The sequence below is a fragment of the Pleurodeles waltl genome, chromosome 6 (assembly GCF_031143425.1).
Source record: "Pleurodeles waltl isolate 20211129_DDA chromosome 6, aPleWal1.hap1.20221129, whole genome shotgun sequence".
In the NCBI taxonomy this organism is placed as follows: domain Eukaryota; kingdom Metazoa; phylum Chordata; class Amphibia; order Caudata; family Salamandridae; genus Pleurodeles; species Pleurodeles waltl.
This window is the reverse complement of record NC_090445.1, coordinates 18018443-18039361: the sequence shown is the minus strand read 5'-3', so window position 1 is coordinate 18039361 and position 20919 is coordinate 18018443. Positions and strand designations below refer to the sequence as shown.

General features: G+C 51.0%; 1 protein-coding gene across 1 annotated transcript in view; it reads right to left on the bottom strand.

Moving 5' to 3' along the window:
• Positions 1–20919, bottom strand: part of NCS1 (neuronal calcium sensor 1) — a 257749-nt gene that overhangs the window by 39461 nt on the left and 197369 nt on the right. Inside the window, exon 3 of the mRNA XM_069237053.1 lies at positions 902–1040. Within this exon, the coding sequence (XP_069093154.1) occupies positions 902–1040 (139 nt within the window). The remainder of the gene's footprint in view (positions 1–901; positions 1041–20919) is intronic.

Here is a 20919-nt window from a genome sequence, read left to right as displayed (position 1 = left end):
ATTCATCAAAGATCCGATGCTGCATATGAGTTGTGCCGTTACACTCTAATGCTCGGAGGATGCACGCTTCTATGTTTGATGTTACATGACTAGGTATCCTCTGTCTATGCTCTGACACTTCTTCAATGTAAACTAGAAACACACCACTGTCTGCTCTAGGGGTCTGCTGCACCCCCAAAAGAAAGTCCAGAGAACACCTTACATCCACAAAACATACCTTTTCACTTTTATGGGCAGAGTAATGAGGGTAACGCCCCTCTTTCACATTAATCTTAAAACTGGCTTACAAAGTATTAAACTGCAGTTTACCAAAATGAATTGATTTTTGGAGACAGAGGTATTAGCTAAAAATTGTATTTTCCATGCAGGACTGTTTATAAGGGGAAACTCAAGATGCATGCACCTCGAACCCTCCCAGCCTCTTAAGACTGTGAGATATTCATTATATCCCATCTCTGGGAGGTATTCTACTATGTTACTAACTTCAGCGCCAGGGTACCTTCGCGGGTGACAGTGTTGATGACCCCCGTTTAATTTCGAACCAGGGGAGTCGGTTGTTCTTGGGTACGATAAACCGCACCCACTTTCCCCGACAACTTGGAATGATGAGATCCGGATTCTCCCTGTTCTACAGCGCTTGACCAAAAACTGTGACTCTGGGCAAATCATTTAACCTCCCTGTGCATACGATTTACGGAGTAAGTTGTCCGCCAATATCTGAATCAGGTCCTCTATCTTATGTAAAGTAAGTCTACAGCTCAAAATGTGTAAATTCTTACCTGGTAATTCGCGATCGTGCATCGACCCCTGGATTAGTAAACAGCAATACATTCATTCTTCACAGCCAAGCACCCTCCTGATGTCAGACACCCACAGACCCACTCACAGACCCTCCACCCACCTTGTTCTCGTCGAAGACGTTGAAGACGAAGGTGGCAAATTTGGTGGGGTCCCCGAAGGGAAAGAACTGCTTATAGATCTTCTGGAAACCAGCAGCGTCCAGCTGCCCACTGGGGCAGTCTTTGATGAAGCCCTTGTACCTGCAGGGGGTGGGCAGAGGGGACAGTGAGAGGGAAGAGAGGGACAGCGAGGGAGCAGAAGGAAGAGGACAGTGGGATGGATGAGGTGGGGTGGAAGAGGAGGGAAATGATGGATAGTGGAGGAATGGAGAGGAACAGGCGAAAAGGGACAGTGAGGAGTAAGAAGAAGAGAAGTGGGAGCAGAAGAAATAGGACAGTGAGGGGTGAAGAAGAGAAGAGACGATGGAAGGAACAGGGAGGAGATGAAGAAAATAAGTGGAGGAAAGGAGCGAAAAGGGGACAGTAGAGGGCAGAAGAAGCGATGTGGTGAAAGGAGGGAAGTAGAAGAAGAGAAAGGGACAGTGAGAGGGATAAAGAAGTAAAGTGGAGGAAAGGAAAGAGTCGACAAGAAAGGAGAAGAGAGAATGAGGTATGAAGAAATAAATAATAGAAACAGAGAGAAAGGAAAACAGTAGTAGATAAAGGAAAGAGAAAAACCGTGAAAGAAAGAAGAGCATAGAATAAAGCAGAGAGGGAAGGAAACAGGCAGCAGGAGAATGGAGAGAGAGTAAAAGCATTGACGTGAAGACAGGAGCGAAGAGAAGAAAATAATTACAAAAAACGAAAAAGAAGAAGCAGAAAAAGAGACACAAGAGGTGGGAGGTAAAGAAATGAAGGTGACGGAGTAACAGAGAAGTAAAGGAGAGGGAAGGGGAGGGAGAGGGGGCGAGTGACGAAATTGATACATATTGGAAGAGTTAAAGGAAAGGAGAAGGGGGTTGAGAATTAAGCGTAGAAGGAGAGAAGGACAAAATAAAGATAACACAGAGGAGAATAAACGAGGGACAAGTCAAAAGCAAATGTGTGAAGAAAAAAAGGATAAAAAGGGGGAGAATAAAAGAGGAAAATAATAAAAGGGGAAGGATAAAAAAGGAAGAGAATAAAAGAGAAAAAGATTAAAAGGTGAAGAAAAGAAAATCATTGGAAAGAAAAGAACAAAAAAGGGTGTAAAGAGTGAAGCCGGACCAGAGAGACACAAGTAGATAAGAAGGGGAAATAAAAGAAGAGAGAATTGAATAAAGGAGAGGGATGAAAAAGATGAAGAGAATAAAAAAGGGAAGCAGGGAGACATGGAAAAGAAGAAGAAGGCGTGTAAAAGTAAAGTAGAAGAAGGAGGGAGCAGGGGAAAGGGAGGAGAAGATAGAGGTTGGGAAATAAAAACATAAAAAACAGGAGGGAACCAGAGGGGGTGGGAAATAAAGAGAAGACACAAAAAACAGGTGAATAAAAAATAAAGACATCGAATGATCCAAAGAAAACAATCTGCGCGAGTCTGTGCACTCCTCTCACACAGTGCCACACCCTCTTGTGCACAATACCACGCCCTCTTGTGCACAATACCACGCCCTCTTGTGCACAATACCACGCCCTCTTGTGCACAATACCACGCCCTCTTGTGCACAATACCACGCCCTCTTGTGCACAATACCACACCCTCTTGTACACAATACCACGCCCTCTTATGTACAATACCACACCCTCTTGTGCACAGTGCCACACCCTCTTGTGTACAATACCAGCCCTCCTGTGCACAGTGCCACGCCCTCTTGTACACAATACCACGCCCTCTTATGTACAATACCACACCCTCTTGTGCACAGTGCCACACCCTCTTGTGTACAATACCAGCCCTCCTGTGCACAGTGCCACACCCTCTTGTGCACAATACCACGCCCTCTTGTACACAATACCACACCCTCTTGTGTACAATACCACCCCTCCTGTGCACAGTGCCACACCCTCTTATGTACAATACCACACCCTCTTGTGCAGTGCCACGCCCTCTCGTCTACCACAGCCTCTTGTACAGCGTCACCCACTCTTGTGTAGATTCACGCCCTCTTGTACAGTGCCACGCCCTTTTGTGTGCAATACCACACCCTCCTCTGTACAGTGCCACACCCTCTTGTGTACAATACCACACCCTCCTCTGTACAGTGCCACACCCTCTTGTGTACAATACCAGCCCTCCTGTGCACAGTGCCACACCCTCTTGTGCACAATACCACGCCATCCTGTGTACAGTGCCACACCCTCTTGTGCACAATACCAGCCATCCTGTGTACAGTGCCACACCCTCTTGTGCACAATACCAGCCATCCTCTGCACTGTACCACACCCTCTTGTGTACAATACCACACCCTCCTCTGTACAGTGCCACACCCTCTTGTGTACAATACCACACCCTCCTCTGTACAGTGCCACACCCTCTTGTGTACAATACCAGGCCCTCTTGTGCACAGTGCCACGCCCTCTTGTGTACAGTACCATGCCCTCTTGCGTACAATACCACGCCCTCCTCTGCACAGTACCACGCCCTCTTGTGTACAATGCCACGCCCTCTTGCGCAGTACCACCTCTCTTGTGTACAATACCACGCCCTCCTGTGAATAGTGCCACGCCCTCTTGTGTACAATACCACGCACTCTTGTGTACAATGCCACGCCCTCTTATGCAGTACCACACCCTCTTGTGTACAATACCACGCCCTCCTGTGCATAGTGCCACACCCTCTTGTGTACAATACCACCACTCTTGTGTACAATGCCACGCCCTCTTGTGCAGTACCACACCCTCTTGTGTACAATACCACGCCCTCCTGTGCATAGTGCCACGCCCTCTTGTGTACAATACCACACCCTCCTCTGCACAGTACCACACCCTCTTGTGTACAAAACCACACCCTCCTCTGCTCAGTACCACACCCTCTTGTGTACAATACCACGCCCTCCTGTGCATAGTGCCACACCCTCTTGTGTACAAAACCACGCCCTCCTGTGCACAGTACCACACCCTCTTGTGTACAATACCACGCCATCCTGTGCCTCCTGTGGACAGTGCCACGTCCTCTTGTGTACAATACCACACCCTCCTCTGCACTGTACCACACCCTCTTGTGTACAATACCACCCCTCCTGTGCACAGTGCCACACCCTCTTGTGTACAATACCACCCCTCCTGTGTACAGTGCCACACCCTCTTGTGTACAATACCACGGCATCCTGTGCACAGTGCCACACCCTCTTGTGTACAATACCAGCCCTCCTGTGCACAGTGCCACACCCTCTTGTGTACAATACCACTCCCTCCTGTGTACAGTGCCACACCCTCTTGTGTACAATACCACTCCCTCCTGTGTACAGTACTGTTGGGTCCCATGCGGCTGGGGAGCTCACCAGACGGTCAGGGAGGGCACACACCACAGGACACTGAGTGTGACTTAAACAGCGCCTGGCACAAAACCGTAGGCCTTTTATTACCTAGACCCTTACACCAGGGGCTACCATCGACTCCACACTCCAGCAGGGGAGGGGGCCACAGACCTCACAGTGAGAAAACCCCTCACACTGGAACAGCCCCGCCCCACAACAGAACATTCCTCCCCTACCAATAAACAGCGCTGAACCATAAACAAAAAAAGCATTTGCAATGCAAAAGGGTCTTGAATTTCTTCGAGTTACAGCTATTAGCAGTTGTAAACTCCCAACCAGATTTTTCTTCCCACATTGAATGGAAACAAAGAGCACGATTGCGCTGCTACAGTTCACTCGTAGTGAAACCTATCGGCAAAAGCGCAGTTATCTGCGTAACTGGCAAAAGTGCAATTAACTATGTACCAGGGTCTCGACTTGTGCCAAGCGAGATCGCGCTGTACCCACCATTCTTCGTGGTCGTATGGGGTGTAAGCACCCCCTCCGGAAGGAATACAAGGCAGACTGCAATTCTCAGGACCTTGTTTAAGGTTCTCACAAAGAGCTCTGCTTCACCATTGGCTTGGGGCCAGCAGGGTGTGATTTTTCTATGACTGATACCATGGAGGGCCAGATATTCCGCAAAGTCCTGACTGGAGAATGGTGGTCCGTTGTCCGTTCTGAGTTCCTAAATGATACTGTGAGTGGCCATTATCTTTTCAAAACGAGGAATAATCTGCTCCGCCGTGGTGGTGTCCAGAATCTCCACCTCTGGATACTTCAAGAAATCATTGATGACTACCAACATGTGGCGCCCATCTGGTAGAGCACCCAGGTCTGCGCTGGCTCGATTCCACGGGATCGATTCTGTGAGTATGGGTGCACGGGGCTCACTTGAGCCAACAGGCCGACAGAGGTGGCAGTGTTGCCCCACTCTCTCTACATGTTGATCCAGCCCCAGGAGCCACACTTTGCACAGAAGCCTTGCTTTGGTCTTAACCACCCCTCGGTGTGCCGAGTGAGCTAGATCAACTATGCAAGATTGTAAGGACCGGGGAACTACCAGGCGCAGGCCACGGAGCAGACACCCGTCTGGAGATACTGACAGCTCCTGTCAGACATGATGAAGCGCAGCTCGGGTGCAGCCTGCCTCCTCCGTCCTTTTCGACAGGCCATGCACCATGACATGCCACCTTCCTGTGGCGACACCCACTATGGCCAGTTGGAGACACTCATCCTCTTGGGTGGCAGCCCTGAACTCTTCCATGGACACCGGTAGTGGTCAGGGCCACTCGACCACCAAGCGCACATAGTCCTCCACATCCTCCGCTTCTGATTCTTCTTGAGCCATGGCAGGCCTGGCATGCTTCGATAGCTAGTCCACCGGATGTTGGGCCCCTGGTCGATATGCCACGGTTAACTGGTACTCCTGTAATTGGAGAATCCACTTCTCTATTCTAGGGGGAGAGGTGGAGGTGGATCTGTTGAAAAGGGGAACGAGGGGTTTGTGATTCGTCACTACAGTGAAGGGTTGCCCATGTAGATACAGGTGAAAGTGGCGCCAGGCAAAATGAACAGTGATGGCCTTTTCAATGTGGGAGTATCGCTGTTTAGTCTCAGTCACAGTGTGTCTGGCATAGGACACGGGCGAACACTACCCTTGGTTACTCCTCTGAGACAAAATGGCACCTAGGCCTACCGGACTCGCGTCCACAGACAGTTCAGATTCTTTGGATGGATTCAAATACACCAATATGGTGTGGGCTGACAACGCGCTCTTGGTTGCTCGAAATGCATCTTCCTGGAAGTGTCCCAATCCCAGGGGGCTTTGGCCTTCGTCAGCTCTCGAAGAGGGGAGGCGAAGGATGCCAAGTTCTGGATAAATTGCCCGCAATACGTGACCATGCCCAGGAAGCTGCGGACTCCGGGGACGAAGGTAGGTGCTGGTGCAGCTGGAATGTCTTGGATCTTCCCGGGGTCTGGCATTACCCCTCTATCCAAGAAGCGATACCCGAAGAAGGCGATGTGAGTCTGTAGGAATGCACACTTTTCCTGATGGAGCGTCAGCCCATTATTTTGCAGGCATTTGAACATGGCTCGGAGACGTTCCAGATATTCCTCCACGGTGGAGACATGCACCAGGATGTCATCGCTGACGTTGATGACTCCCTCCAGTCTCTGTAATACCCCCCTTATGGTGTCCTGAAAAACCTCGGAGGCACTCGAGATCCCAAAGCTGAGGTGTTTGTACTGCCGGAGCCAACCATGTGTGGAAAAGGTGGAACTGGCTCTTGACTCAGGTGAGAGCATCAGTTGGTGGTAACCCGCCTGCAGGACCATCTTTGAAAACCAGTGGGATCCGCTCACCTCTACCACAATGTCATCTATGGTTGGAGTTAGGTGGCGTTCACAACGGATTGCTAAGTTGAGCAGTCTCATATCGATGCAGATTCTCACCTCGCCGGGCTGTTTGGGCTTTCTGGTGATGACAATTGGCGAGACCCGGGGTCGTGGGCCCCTCTACCTGCTCAATAATGTCTGCCAGCTCAAGTTTCCGCAGTTCTTCCTCAACCTTGGGACACAGATGGAATGCAACTCGTCAGTGCTTTAGATCTTAGGGTTGGATGGATTTGTCCATGTGCAGGTGTATCAGCCTCTCTTTTCAGCATCCAATTATGTGGAAGAGCTGGGAGTGTTCCTCTACCAATCCCTCAATGCTTTCCTAATGTACACTAAATGCAAATGACACGAGACCTAGCTTCTCCGCCGTTCGGCAGCTCAGCAACATTCCAGCCCGATCTTGGTAACATAGACTTTGTGCCAACTGTCTGGGTTCCATGCATGATATTGGTCCTGAACACTCCGGCCAGAGGAAGCTGGGTTGATGACCCAAAGGAAAATACTTTGGTGGTGTTGGACTGAAGCACCGGGTGAATTTGTAGTGACTTCAAAATGGGTAGAGCCATGATATTGATTGACGCTCCCGTGTCCATCCCCTCCATCCGGTGTGTTTATTTGGGCCGCGAGGGCTGTCTTGGTTCTGTTGAGCTTCTTTAATGGAGTTGAACAACAGACCTTGGCAAAGTGATTGGGTTTGTTGCAGTTGATGCACTAATTCCCTTGAGCAGGGTACTGACCTTGGTGTGGGTATGACCCTCTACACATGTAGCAGGCTCGCGCTTCGGCGGTCGGCTTTGGTCGTAACTTCTTCCGGTCTGTGTTTGCTGCGGTGACTGCATTTACCAGCTCAGTTTTCACTGTCCTCTGCAAAGCCGCCTCCATTTGCACAGCGCACACCTTCAACAGTTCCTTGGAGCTCCCCGTGATGAGCAAGTCCGCCATGGGCATCCTCGGTACTTGCGGAATGTTCTCCCTTAGCTTCAGTAAGTGACAGCCCTAGATAAACTGTGCTTTTATTTCATCCTCTGCGTCAGGCTTGTCAACTCTCGGAGTCGCGCATAGAAGGTGTCAACCGATTCTTCAGGAAGTTGTCAAGCCCGTCGAAGAAGGAATCTTTCATAGTCTGGGTTGGCTAGTGGCTCAAAGTGGCCTATAAAGCCCTTTTTTGGTTGAGCATAGCAGGGCGCATGTGGTGCTTTTCCAGCATATGGTTTGTATCTGGGCTTTCAGCATCGCCAACCGCACGCTCTTTTTCATTTTCCTCTTCCTCCGTCTTTCCCAAATGTGTCTTTTGGTCGCAATAAATACTTGAGGCAAAAAATTAAGCGTCGGCCCCCAAAAATAAGTGCCGGTGCTCCGCACCGGAAACAACAAGCACAAATTAAGCACTGATTGCGACCAAAGTACACCTGTCCAGCATGGAAGGTGTACAGGGAGGAAGGGGGCATCCCGCACCCATCGTCAATTTGTTGGGTCCCCTGCGGAGCTCACCACACGGTCAGGGACGGCACACGCCACAGGACACAGAGTGCGTCTTAAACTGCCTCTGGTGCCAAACCGCAGGCCTTTTATTACCGAGCCCTTTATGTCAGGGACATACCATCCACTCCACACTCCAACAAGGGGGCCATAGAACAGCCCCCCCCCACAACATGACAAGTACCAGGCCTTCCTGTGCACAGTACCACGCCCTCTTGTGCGCAATGCCACGCCCTACTGTGTACAATGCCACGCCCTCTTGTGTACAATGCCACGCCCTCTTGTGCAGTGCCACGCCCTCTTGTGTACAATACCATGTCCTCCTGCGCACAACAGCACGCCCTCCTGTGCACAGTGGCCTGCCCTCTTGTGCGCAATGCCACGCCCTACTGTGCAGTGCCACGCCCCGCCCTCTTGTGCGCAATGCCACGCCCTCTTGTGCGCAATGCCACGCCCTACTGTGCACAGCCACGAGAGCGTTTTCCTGTGCGCGTGAAGCCACGTGCATGACTGCACGTGCACCGGCCACCGCCTGGACCACTGATGCACGGATCATCCGGGATCTTACGCACAAACCCACTCCCTGGGGCTCCTACTGCGTTGGAGTAAATGTCTGACCTTATTTGGAATTCTATGGATTCCAGAAGTACAGAGGGAGGTCCCAGAAGGAGTAAGTACTCCTGTAGTCATTGTGTGAACTTCATTTACAACCTTGTGGAACCACTGGTGCATGTGTAAACGTGCACTGTGCACAATGGCACAGTCTCCAATGCACTACGGATACTTGTTCTCCAGGACTACATCAGAGATACTAAAGGGGCAGGTGCACCCCAACATTAAACTGTCTCAGAGGTACTAAAATGGCAGGGACACCCCAACGTTGGACTACCTCGGAGTTACTAAAGGAGCAGGGACTACCCACCATCGGACTGCCTCAGAGGTACTAAAGGTGCAGGAGCACCCCAACATTAGACTGCCTCAGAGATACTAAAGGGGCAGGGACACCCCAGCACTGGACTGCCTGAGAGATACTAAAGGGGCAGGGACACCCCAGCATTGGACTGCCTGAGAGATACTAAAGGGGCAGGGACACCCCAGCAATGGACTGTCTCAGATATACCACAGCAGCCAGGTACATCCCAACATTGGACTGCCTCAAAGATACTAAAGGGGCAGGGACACCCCAACATTGGATTGCCTCAGAGGTAATAAAAGAGCCGGAGCACCCCAACATTTGATTGCCGCAGAGTACTAAAGGGGCATGAGCACCCCAACATTGGACTGCCTGAGCGATATTAAAGGGGCAGGTGCACCCCAACATTGGATTGCCTCAGAGATACTAAAGGGGCTGGAGCACCCCAACACTGGACTGCCGCAGAGATACTGAAGGGGAGGTACACCCCAGCATTGGAATGCCTCAGAGATACTAAAGGGGAGGTACACCCCAGCATTGGACTGCCTCAGAGAAAATAAAGGGGCAGGAGCACCCCAACTCTGGACTGCATCAGAGATACTGAAGGGGAGGTACACCCCAGCATTGGAATGCCTCAGAGATACTAAAGGGGAGGTACACCCCAGCATTGGACTGCCTCAGAGATAATAATGGGGCAGGAGCACCCCAACTCTGGACTGCATCAGCGATACTGAAGGGGAGGTACACCCCAGCATTGGACTGCCTCAGAGATACTAAAGGGGCAGGTGCACCCCAACACTGGACTGCCGTAGAGACACTACAAGAGCCAGGCTGCTCCCCTACACTGGATTGGGTCACAGTTACTACCCTCATCTCTTCCCTCGCTGGCTTCACCCCCTTTATTATTTTTTTTTTATTATTATTATTTTTTATTATTTATTTATTCAGATTTTGAATGAACAGACAACAAGAAACCCTTCCGGCAACACAATATTAGCGCATACATAGTCCCACAGCGTGCGGCCCGAGGCCACTCCAACAGTTCACAAAAGGAAGTTATCTAGAGGAGAGTCTCCCTCTCAAATCAAGAGCACCAGAACCGTCCGCTGCTTCAGAACGTTAGGCCGTAGGGGCGCAAGTCCCACCGCCAATAGTAAATGCAGAGGTCCGAAGGGAGAAAAACAGAACTGAAATGAGCAAAAACAGAGAGAAAGCAGGCAGGGGCACAGGCAGCACAGCACTCAAACACCACAAATAGCAACATCACACAGGGTCGGCAACACGCGCTTAGTCCCAGATACAGGAGCATACGGCATGAACACCCGTTTCTTAGTAAGTGGTCTCCAAAAAGGAGCGCAGCAGCACCCAAATGTCTCTAGGTCGAGAGCCCTCGGGCATCAGCTCCCAATAAGTCATCAGTTGTTCCTGACAGAACGCAGCATCGCGCAGCCACTCAGAAGCCTGAGGAGATCGTCGCCGTCCCCAACACATCACAACTCTACACTTGGCCAACAGCAACAACATGCCCACCAGCATCCGCATAGCGACCGGCACTCCATCCACCCATCCAAGCAGCGGCCAATATCAGAGTGGGGGCCAACTTCAAGCCAGTGATCTCCTCAGTTACATGCAGCACCTCCATCCAAAAACCACGTACCTCCCGCAGTGCCACGCCAGATGGAGAAAACCAGTGTCCAGGGCATGACATCGCTCACAGTTAGCATCCGCATGCAACCCCATGGCACATAAACCTTGAGGCGCGTGATAGAGGCGGTGCAAGAACTTGAAATGAATGAGTCGTAACCTGTAGTTCGGCGACCACTCTCTCATATACGCACAAAACTTCCTCCATACCTCATCGGAGATGGCTTTGACAACATCCGTTTCCCACTTTGCCTTAGCAGACATCACACTTTCGCCCCTCTGTTCTTGCAAGCATCCATACAACTTGGTAATGAGCTTCCTCAGCGACTGCGCACTCCATAGAACCTCCAGTGCCCGGCATATCTGTGGGGTTTCCGGGAGACCAGAATAACGCGTGTGGAGCATTGCACACACGCAGGATATACAACCGATGCAACGCATTATCAGTCCCCTCCCCAGGCGCCACCTCCGGAGAGATGAGCCACCCCTCCACAAACCAGTCCCCTAATAACGACAGGTCTGAGCCACAAAGGTAACTCTGCAACTGCGAAGCCCGGAACATCCTCTCATCCGCAACGGCAAGCACCGACATAGATGGCGCAAAGGGCTCACGTATGTCAGATCGCTTCAATAAGGCCATCCAGGCCCTGATAGTGCACGCCACCGCATCAACTCCCCTAGTCCTGGGCCGAGACAAACTCCCTAATACGTGTACCAATCCATCCGGCCAGACCGCATCACTCTCTGGAGCAATATGCGGCATGTATCGAACAGGATGAACCCAATAATATGCGAAATGAGCTTGCGCACAGTGATAATAGAGCTCTATGTCCGGAGCAGCAAGGCCGCCCAATTCAAATGGCAACGTCAATTTCAACCATGCAATTCTAAGCTGGCCACCCGCCCAAACCAGCCGAATCATAGCAGAGCGAAGGCGTTTCCAAAAACCTACTGTGAGGACGATGGGAAGATTTGCAAACATATATAAAAATTTCGGCAGCACGACCATTTTAGCGATATCGATGCGTCCTATCAAGGACAATGGCAGGGAACGCCACACCTCAACCCTGTCCTCCAACCGAGACATGATCTTACCATAATTAGCCCTCCAGAGCGTCTCAGCATCACAGCTCAACCAGACTCCCAAATACCGTACCGGCCCACTCGCCCACTCGAATGGATAGTGGGACGAGAAAACCGCCGTCCCAGCGGAGAAAGGCAGCACAACTGACTTAGACCAGTTAATCACAATGCCAGAAATCACACCAAACCGAACGATCTCATCCAACAACGTGTCTAGGTTTTCCCCCGGTTTACGAACATACAACGCAATGTCGTCGGCATACAGAGATCAGGATAGGCCGCTGCCGGAACGGCAGCCCTTTAGAATTATGATGTTGCCGCAGAAAGGCCGCCAGGGGCTCCATCGCCACTGCAAATAATAACAGGGATAAAGGGTACCCCTGCCAAGATCCCCGAGCTACCCGGAAGGCAGCCGATATGGTACCATTTAACCGCAGACAAGCGACTGGCTCTGTATACAGCAGCCGTATCAAATTAACAAAACGCACAGTGCCTACTCACTCTGCCAAGAAGCGCAAAGAGATATTTCCACGCCAACGAGTCGAAGGCCTTTGTTGCATCCAGGAACACCGCCGCCGCATCCTCTTCCACAGTAAGCGAACTGATGACCGCAAAAAACATCCGCAAATTATGCGCCGTAATCCGCCCGACACGAATTCCGACTAATCCGGCAGCACCAGCTTTGTCATCAATGGCTGCAACCGCGCCACGATCATTTTAGCCAAGATCTTATTGTCTATGTTAATCATAGAAAGCGGGCGATATGAATCACAGTTATACGGATCCTTACAAGGCTTAAGGATTGTGACAATCAGCGCCTCCCAAAGGGAAGCGGGGAGAACTCCAGTCTCCATTGCCTCGGCATAGACCTCCAGTAGTTGAGGTGCAAGTATATCCGAGTACTCCTTATAAAAGGCAGGAGTCAGGCCATCCAGGCCGGGGGACTTATCCCCAGGCAGGAAACGGATCGCAGCCTTTACCTCCTCCACGAGAAGGGCTCGTCAAAATAAGCTCTATGCGCATCATCAAACCAAAGCAAGCTGATCTCAGCAAAATAGTCCTGAATGGCCTCAGCATTCAACGCAGCCGGTTCAGACTACAGGTCCGCAAAAAACTTAGTGAACACCTTCATGACTCCGTCCGTGCCCGTCACACGCTCTCCCGCAGAACTGTCTATTTCAGTGACGTAGCTACTGGCCCAAGGTTTACGGAGCATGCTCGCCAGCGTGCACCCGGCTCTTTCCCCCTCGCCGTAGCGCCGCACCCGGCTTCACCCCCTTTCTGACAGCGCCCCCCACTCCCTCGTGTGGTATGTCCATGCCAGCTCAGAGGGCTCCTGCACAGGCACTGCCAGCTCCGTACCCCGCCCCTGCTGGCATGTAGGCGCACTGTGGGCTTCTGGGAGCGGTCCTGTCTGACCTCTGGAGACACCACAGGCTGTAGAAAGCAGAGACTTTCCAGACCCCCCCAACCCTCCTCCGGCTGAATCCAAGAGAGAAAAACACAGCTCTCCATGTCACCCCTCCACCGCGGCCCCTGCCAGGAACAGATGTGTTTAGATCTTCTCACACCTCCTGCACAAGAGTCTCTCCTTTGAGAAGATTTATGTAGCACTTGTTCTGCACTAAGAATAATATTTACAGCAGAGAGAGCCCTGAAGGAAGCCGGGAGCTGTCAGTGCGGATAGCGCTATGACGCTGCTGGTCGCAGCACTGGGCGCTGCTGGGGTGACGAGGTCTGTGGCACAGGCGCAAAGACTGAGTACTATCTGCACACAGCTGTGGGCACTGCAGCCTCTGTCCGCTTACTGCACCCCGCAGCATTTGGCACCCCGAAGCTCCACCAGGAGAACCCCAGCCAATGTGGAGCTGTGAGCCATGAACTGGGACCAGGCAGAAGCAGCAGGTGTAGGAGGCTGGCCCTCTATGGAGTGTGCAAAACCAGGCACACTGTGTACAGGGTCCGGGCAACCACACCTTGGTTCACAGAGGTACAAACTAGACCACCTAATGCTCTAATTATTATGGTAGCTTGGTCGAGCAGTTAGGCTAATCCTGGAGAAGTGCAAAGCATTTGTTGTACTCACTGTATCAATAAAGCAAGACACAAACTCAAAGCAATAACTCAAGACCAATTTACAAAAATACTTCATTTTTTTATACAATTTTTAAGACTAAGATCATCAAAAATGTGTAAGTACTTTTTAAGTTATGAATTTTTAAAGTTTAGAAAATGTCTCATTTTGTGCGTAATTAGACACCACAGAAGTCAATGAAGAAATACTTTTAAAATGCACATAAAATCCGACAATGCATTTACCAATGTCTCCTTTTGCAGGTATGTCGAGGTCATTGGTGGGCCCTATCGACCAGCTGGAGAAGTTTGGACGGCTTATGGTTCCAGCAGGAGCGGCTACAGAAAGTCATTGGAGATGTTATAAGGCCACTTTGGGGGACCACCTGGAAAAGCACTGCACTGGTGGACTTCAAGGTGAGTCCTGTGGGTCCCTTTGGAATGTCGAGGCCGCAAGGGGTAGGGGTCCGTTAGGGCACAGCTGGATCTTCAGTGCAGGGCACAGGGCGGCCAGGTGCACAGCAAATCGGTGAGCCAGGAGCTGTGCCTCGATGAGCCAGGAGCTGTGTGCAAAGGTGCCCTTGGAAGCAGGAGGCAGGTGATGTGAGGTCCTGGTGGTTTCTGAAATCCCTGACTGGGGCTTCCTCCTAGTCTTTTTCTCAGTCCGGAGTGGACTGTCCTTGTGGGTGTCCGAAGTTGAGTGACCAGTACTTGGGGCTATTGCACGGTTCGGCCACTAGAGGGTGCAGTGCCACCAACCTTGGCACACTTGCAGGGTTTTTCCTCACAGTCTGTCGGGTGGTGTTTGGTCCAGCAGTGGCATCTCGTTCATTGGTCAGCAGCCGGTCAGTTAAGTGGACCTCACTGGTCTTTTGGTCTTTGCTGCAAGAGAGTGATGCCTTCACTCTGGAGAGAAATCTTCGGGGAGTTTCAGAAGTGTGGAGGTCCTCGGGGGTTTGTAGAGTCTGTCCAAAGTCTGAGCAACCCCTCAGCGGCGATTGTGCAGCAGGCAGGGCTGGGCACCTTCTTCTTGGTGCAGGACTTCAGTTCTCGAGCCTTGGGTCTTCTTTGTTGATGGTCTTCTTTTGTCCTTGGAATCTGATTCTCTGGTATAGCGGTGCCCACTAAATATTGTATTTAGTGGGTATTTAGGGGAGTACCTAGTAGTGACCAATGGGTCATCTAACTTAGGGTGGCAACACCCACTAAGTGACCACTTCCTGTGGGCAGAGGTCACTTCCCTACACCTGATTGGTTAGCTTCCTTCCAAGCATGATGGAGGAAAATGAAATGGAGGGGTCACCTTGCCTGCAGCACCTTAGGGGTGGTGATAGCTGGGGCTGACCACTCCTCCTGTCCTTTGTGTGTTTTCCTGCCCTTGCTCCCGCCAAAAATGCGGGCTTGCAATGAGGGAAGCATTCTGCTGCTAGCAGTGGGCTTGGGGGCGAGTTAAAAGGGTGTTTAGCCCTTTGAAGCTTGCAAGCAGGATAGTGCATATTCCCGAGGGAGGAGGTGTTTGCACCTCCGCCCAGGAAGGGCTTTGTTCTGGGCCCAAAGAGCAGCATCTCTCACCCCAGGGTTCTAGAATCTTGTCTGGTGGTGGCAGGCTGGTTGTGACTGGCCAGCAACCATGCCAGGGTAGTTTGTTTCTGCAGGGGGCACCTCTAAGGTGACCCCTGGGTACATTTTAAAATAAATACAATGCTGGTACCAGATTGGATTTATCATTCTGAGTTGTTTGATACCAAACAACCCAGGGTTCAGAGTGGCCATTATGTATCTGTGAAACGCGTACTGACCAGTGTCCAGCACATGTATTAAAATGGCTGCTCTGTTCACTTACTATGTCCCTGGCTGGGCAAGGAGACAGTAAAGTCGTATTGCTCATGCATCTATGCCCACACATGCAGTGTAGTGCACCCTGCCTTAGGGCTGGAAGGCCTGCCAGAGGGGTGACTTACCTATATTGCATGTAGTGTGCAGTGGACAGGGCACACAGGCAGTGTGCCATGTCAAGTTTGCTTTTTAGGATTTCCTCAGGACCCTCAGCTGCAATGGCACTGCTGGGTGTATCTGGGTGCATGACCCTTGAGGGTGGCATAATCTGTGCTGCTGCCCTCAGGGGCATACCCTTTGTACCCCATGCCCTGCGTACTGAAGTATCATTTACTATGGGCTTACAGTGGCAGCTAAACAATGTTGCCAATTGCGCCAATGCATTACAAAAGTTTTAGGGAAAGAGATCTGGCCCAGGGAACCTGGTTAGCAGGGGCCCTGGGCACTAACAACCTTGAAACTACATCAAACACCATGCAAAAGTGGGGGCTAACCATGACAAAAGGCCTTTTCTCACAACAGGAGGAGGGGGGCTCCTGGTGTGCAGGAGGGGCCTGGGACTGACAGGAGGAGGAGGGCTCCTGGTGTGCAGGAGGGGCCTGAGACAGACAGGAGGAGGGGTCCTGGTGTGCAGGAGGGGCCTGGGACTGACAGGAGGAGGAGGGCTCCTGGTGTGCAGTAGGGGCCTGGGACAACAGAAGGAGGAGGGCTTCTGGTGTGCAGGAGGGGGCCTGGGACTGACAGGAGGAGGGGGGCTTCTGCTTTGCAGGACGGGGCCTGGGACAACAGAAGGAGGAGGGCTTCTGGTGTGCAGGAGGGGGCCTGGGACAGACAGGAGGAGGAGGTCTTCTAGTGTGCAGGAGGGGGCCCGGGACAGACAGGAGGAGGGCCCTGAGACAGACAGGACAGGAGGAGGGCTCCTGGTGTGCAGGAGGGGCCTGGGACTGACAAGAGGAGGAGGGCTCCTGGTGTGCAGGAGGGGCCTGGGACTGACAGGAGGAGGGGGGCTTCAGCTTTGCAGGACGGGGCATGGGACAACAGAAGGAGGAGGGCTTCTGGTGTGCAGGAGGGGGCCTGGGACAGACAGGAGGAGGAGGTCTTCTAGTGTGCAGGAGGGGGCCCGGGACAGACAGGAGGAGGGCCCTGAGACAGACAGGACAGGAGGAGGGCTCCTGGTGTGCAGGAGGGGGCCTGAGACAGACAGGAGGAGGAGGGCTCCTGGTGCGCACGAGGGGGGGCCTGAGACAGACAGGAGGAGGAGGGCTCCTAGTGCGCAGGAGGGGGGGCCTGAGACAGACAGACAGGAGGAGGGCTCCTGGTGTGCAGGATGGGGGCCTGAGGCAGACAGACAGGAAGCGGAGGGCTCCTGGTGTGCAGGAGGAGGCCTGGGATAGACAGGAGGGGGGCTTCATGTGTGCAAGATGGGGCCTGAGACAGACAGGCGGGGGCTTCTTGTGTGCAGGGGGGGGGCTGAGACAGACAGGAAGGGGACTTCTTGTGTGCAGGATGGGGCCTGACACAGAGAGGAGGGGGCTTCATGTGTATTTATTTATTTATTTAATGCGTTTTTATATAGCGCGGACTTTACCCGAAGGTGTCAGAGCGCTTCACAATAGGCAAAGTAAAGATACAAGAGGAGACAAATTACAAGTGAGCCTGTTACAAAAACAAGTGTTACATTACAAGAGGCAATCGTGATAATTGTGCACGTATCAAGAGCAAAAAATAAACGAGGTAGCAAACGATACGTTATGAGAGGAAAAAGTGACGTGTGCAGGTTACAAGAGTAAATAAAGTACGAATAGAGGTAAAAAAAGTTGCAATCAGTGGTAGACACTCAAAACACTAAAACAATAGTTACGTTACATGAGGCAGTGGTGGCCGTTGTGCATGTATCAAAAGCAAACAAGATATAAGAGGTAGCAAATGATACGTTGAAAAGGAAAGGTGCCGTGTGCAAGATACAAACGAGTACAAGATACAGGTAGAGGTAAAATACTGCACTAAATGGCAGACACTCAAAACACAAAAACACCCTGGGAAGGCACTTCTATAGGCATGGAGAACAGAATATCCTATAATGGAAGGACTTCCTTCTGAAAACAGAGGGCTTGAATTAACTTTGGAAGTGTCTTTGAAGGAGGAGAGCTTTGAGGTCAGTTTTGAAGGCCTGGGAAGAGGTGGTGGTCCGAAGCTGAGGCGGAAGTGAGTTCCAGATTCTCACTGCGTTGCCTGAAAAGGATTGGGCCATCGATCTTTCCTTCTTGAAAATGGGAGGTTCAAGCAATAACTTTTCTGCATTACGTGATGGTCTGGAGCCCCCAGAGAGTTTCAGTTTATTCACCAGGTAGCGAGGGGAGGAGGAGTGCAAGGCTTTGTGGGTGATACATGCAGTTTTGTAGATAGATCTTGCCTCTATGGGAAGCCAACGGAGGGTGGATAAAATGGGTGTGATGTGGTCGCTTCTTTTGGCCCCATATATGAAACGAGCTGCTGAATGGAGAATAGACTTCAGGGGGGAAAGGTGGGATTTGGGAAGGCCAGTAAGAAGAGAGTTGCAGTAGTCCAATCTGGAGAGAACCAGCGCTTGGACCAGGGTTTTAAGGTCGTACTCCGGGAAGAAGCGACGAATCCCCCAAAGAAGGCGCAGTTGGTGTCGAGCAGACTTTGCAATGGAGTTAATGTGGGAGAGTAGATTAAGTTTTTTGTCGAGAATGACACCAAGGGATTTTGCGCTCTCGACAATGATGGGCTTATTGTTCATTAGATTGATCTGATCCATCCATGTTTGCACTGGGGGATGAGAAAGGGAGGAGGAAAGGAGGAGGAATTCTGTTTTGGAGGGATTCAGGATCAGTTGATGAGTTACCATCCAGTTTTGAATGGAGTTGAGGGTAGAGCTAAGGAAGGAGAGATCGTGATTGGAGGCCACCTTAAGGTAAATCTGAGTGTCATCCGCATATAGATGATAGTGGATCCCGGATTTACTCAGCAGATTTCCCAACGGTTCTAAATAGAGATTGAACAGTGTGGGTGCAAGTATGGAGCCTTGAGGAACACCTTGACTGACTGCTACAGGAGCTGAAAGACTGTTCGCTATTTTGATCATTTGGGATCTATCAGAGAGGAAGGAGGCAAACCATTTGAGCACAGTGCCCTCCATGCCCATTCTCTGTTGAAGAGTGTTAAGGAGAGTGTTGTGATTGACAGTGTCAAAGGCTGCAGAAAGGTCGAGAAGAATTAGAAGACAAGACTCCCCTGAATCGAGTATCCGCAGCGCGTCATCAATCACTAGCAGCAGGGCTGTTTCAGTGCTGCGGTTTTGAATGAAGCCAGACTGGAAATTGTCAAGAAGATCATTTTCCTTGATATGGCGAGAGAGTTGTTTCGCTACACATTTTTCTGTGATTTTCGCAAGAAAGGGTAGGTTAGTGATGGGACGGTAGTTGTTGAGGTCGTTCGCATCAGCAGTGGGTTTTTTTAGCAGAGGGGTGACCTGCCCAGTTTTGAAGGACACAGGAAGGGAGCCTTGACTGAGGGAGAGGTTGACCAGAGTGGTCCAATAGGAAAGAGAATTAGTATAGAAGTCAATGGCAATGGCACTAGGGATGGGGTCAAGAGAATGGTTAGAGGGCTTTGTATCGAGGATGCATTTGAGGAGAGCATCGTCAGAGATGGGGTCAAAGTTTTGCCAAATGGTTAAGGATTTGCGCTCCTCTGTGGGGGTAGGATGAATGACCTGATCTACAAGTGATTTTACCTTTTCGTCAAAGAATATAGCGAATTCCGCTGCTTTCTTTGTGGAATCTTCCAATTTGGAGGTTGGGGGAGAGCTGTTAGGGTTCTTGATGAGGTCGAATAGTTTTTTGGGTCTATTTTTGGCTGAGTCAAGGAGGGATTTGTAGTGCAACGCTTTTCCAAGGAAGATGAGATTGTGGTACTTGGATCTTGCTGAACGAAGCGTGGCCAAATTTTCAGTGGAGGGTGCTTGTCTCCATTGTTTCTCAAGGGCTCTTATGAGCTTCCTTTCTTCATAGAGGGATTTGTTGAACCAAGGTGCTGAGGGAGTGGGCCTTTTCTTTTTGCTTTGGAGAGGAGCGACATTATTGATTTCGACTGCAAGGACTGTGAGGCATTGGGAGGTGAGTTCGTTGACATCTAGGTCCGGGTCTAGCCTTGGAAGTGATAGCAAGGCAGAATTACAGAGGGTACTGAGGTCAATATTTTTAGTGTCACGGAACCAGGAAGTAGCCCTCTTAGGCTGGCCCAGAGTTATAGAGTGTGATAGGTGAAGAGAGAATGGGATGAGGAGGTGGTCCGACCAGTCTACATGAATAGGGGTAGCGATAGTCAGCAAGCCTGCTTTAGAAATGACAAGGTCTAGGATTGAGCCTTTAGAGTGTGTTGTTTCTGTGCAGTGTTGGATAAGATCGTTTGCAGAGAGGAAGGTGGCCAGCAAATTCGCATTTGTGTCTTGAGGCGAGCCCCAGTGGACATTGAAGTCACCCATGAAGATCTGATTGTCACTTTGTGTGAATTGGTCGCTGATGCAGTCCGTGAGTTCCTCCATAAACGAAGGGCTGCTACCAGGCGGGTGGTAAATAGCATGGAATCTGAGAGGTGAGCGGTGGTGCAATTGAAGCTCAAGTGATAGGCATTCAAAAGTGTGGCAGGAGCTGTTAGGAAGAGCCTTAAGTTGAAGGGAGTTTCTAAAGATGACCGCAACACCTCCCCCCACTTTGTCAATTCTGTCATTTCTAAGTATAGAATAGCCTGTGGGTAAAAGGAGATCAAACATAGAGTGAGAGGTATCGTTGAACCAGGTCTCTGTGAGGAAGATCATGTCAATATTGTGCTGGTTGATGGTATCGGAGATTTCAAGTTTGTGTTTTATTGCAGATCTGCAGTTGTGGAGCAGACAGCGCAGCTCTGACGCAACTGTTTTGGTGACGGGGGCACTTGGGCTATGAGGGGTGATAGGGATATTGTGCTTATATGAGGGCGCTCGGGAGGATTTAGGTGGGCGAGTGGTTCTGACAGAGGAGATGGTCGGAATAGTGTAGATTACAGGGTTACTGGGAAGTGGAAGTGAAGGAAGGGTGGCGTTCGAGTGCTTGTGTGGATTTGCAGACGACTGGCTATGTTTAGCTATAGTGGGGTGTGGTGGTGAGGTGCATCTCGTGGAAGGGTGAGTGTTAGCCAAAGGAATTGAGGTGTGTGG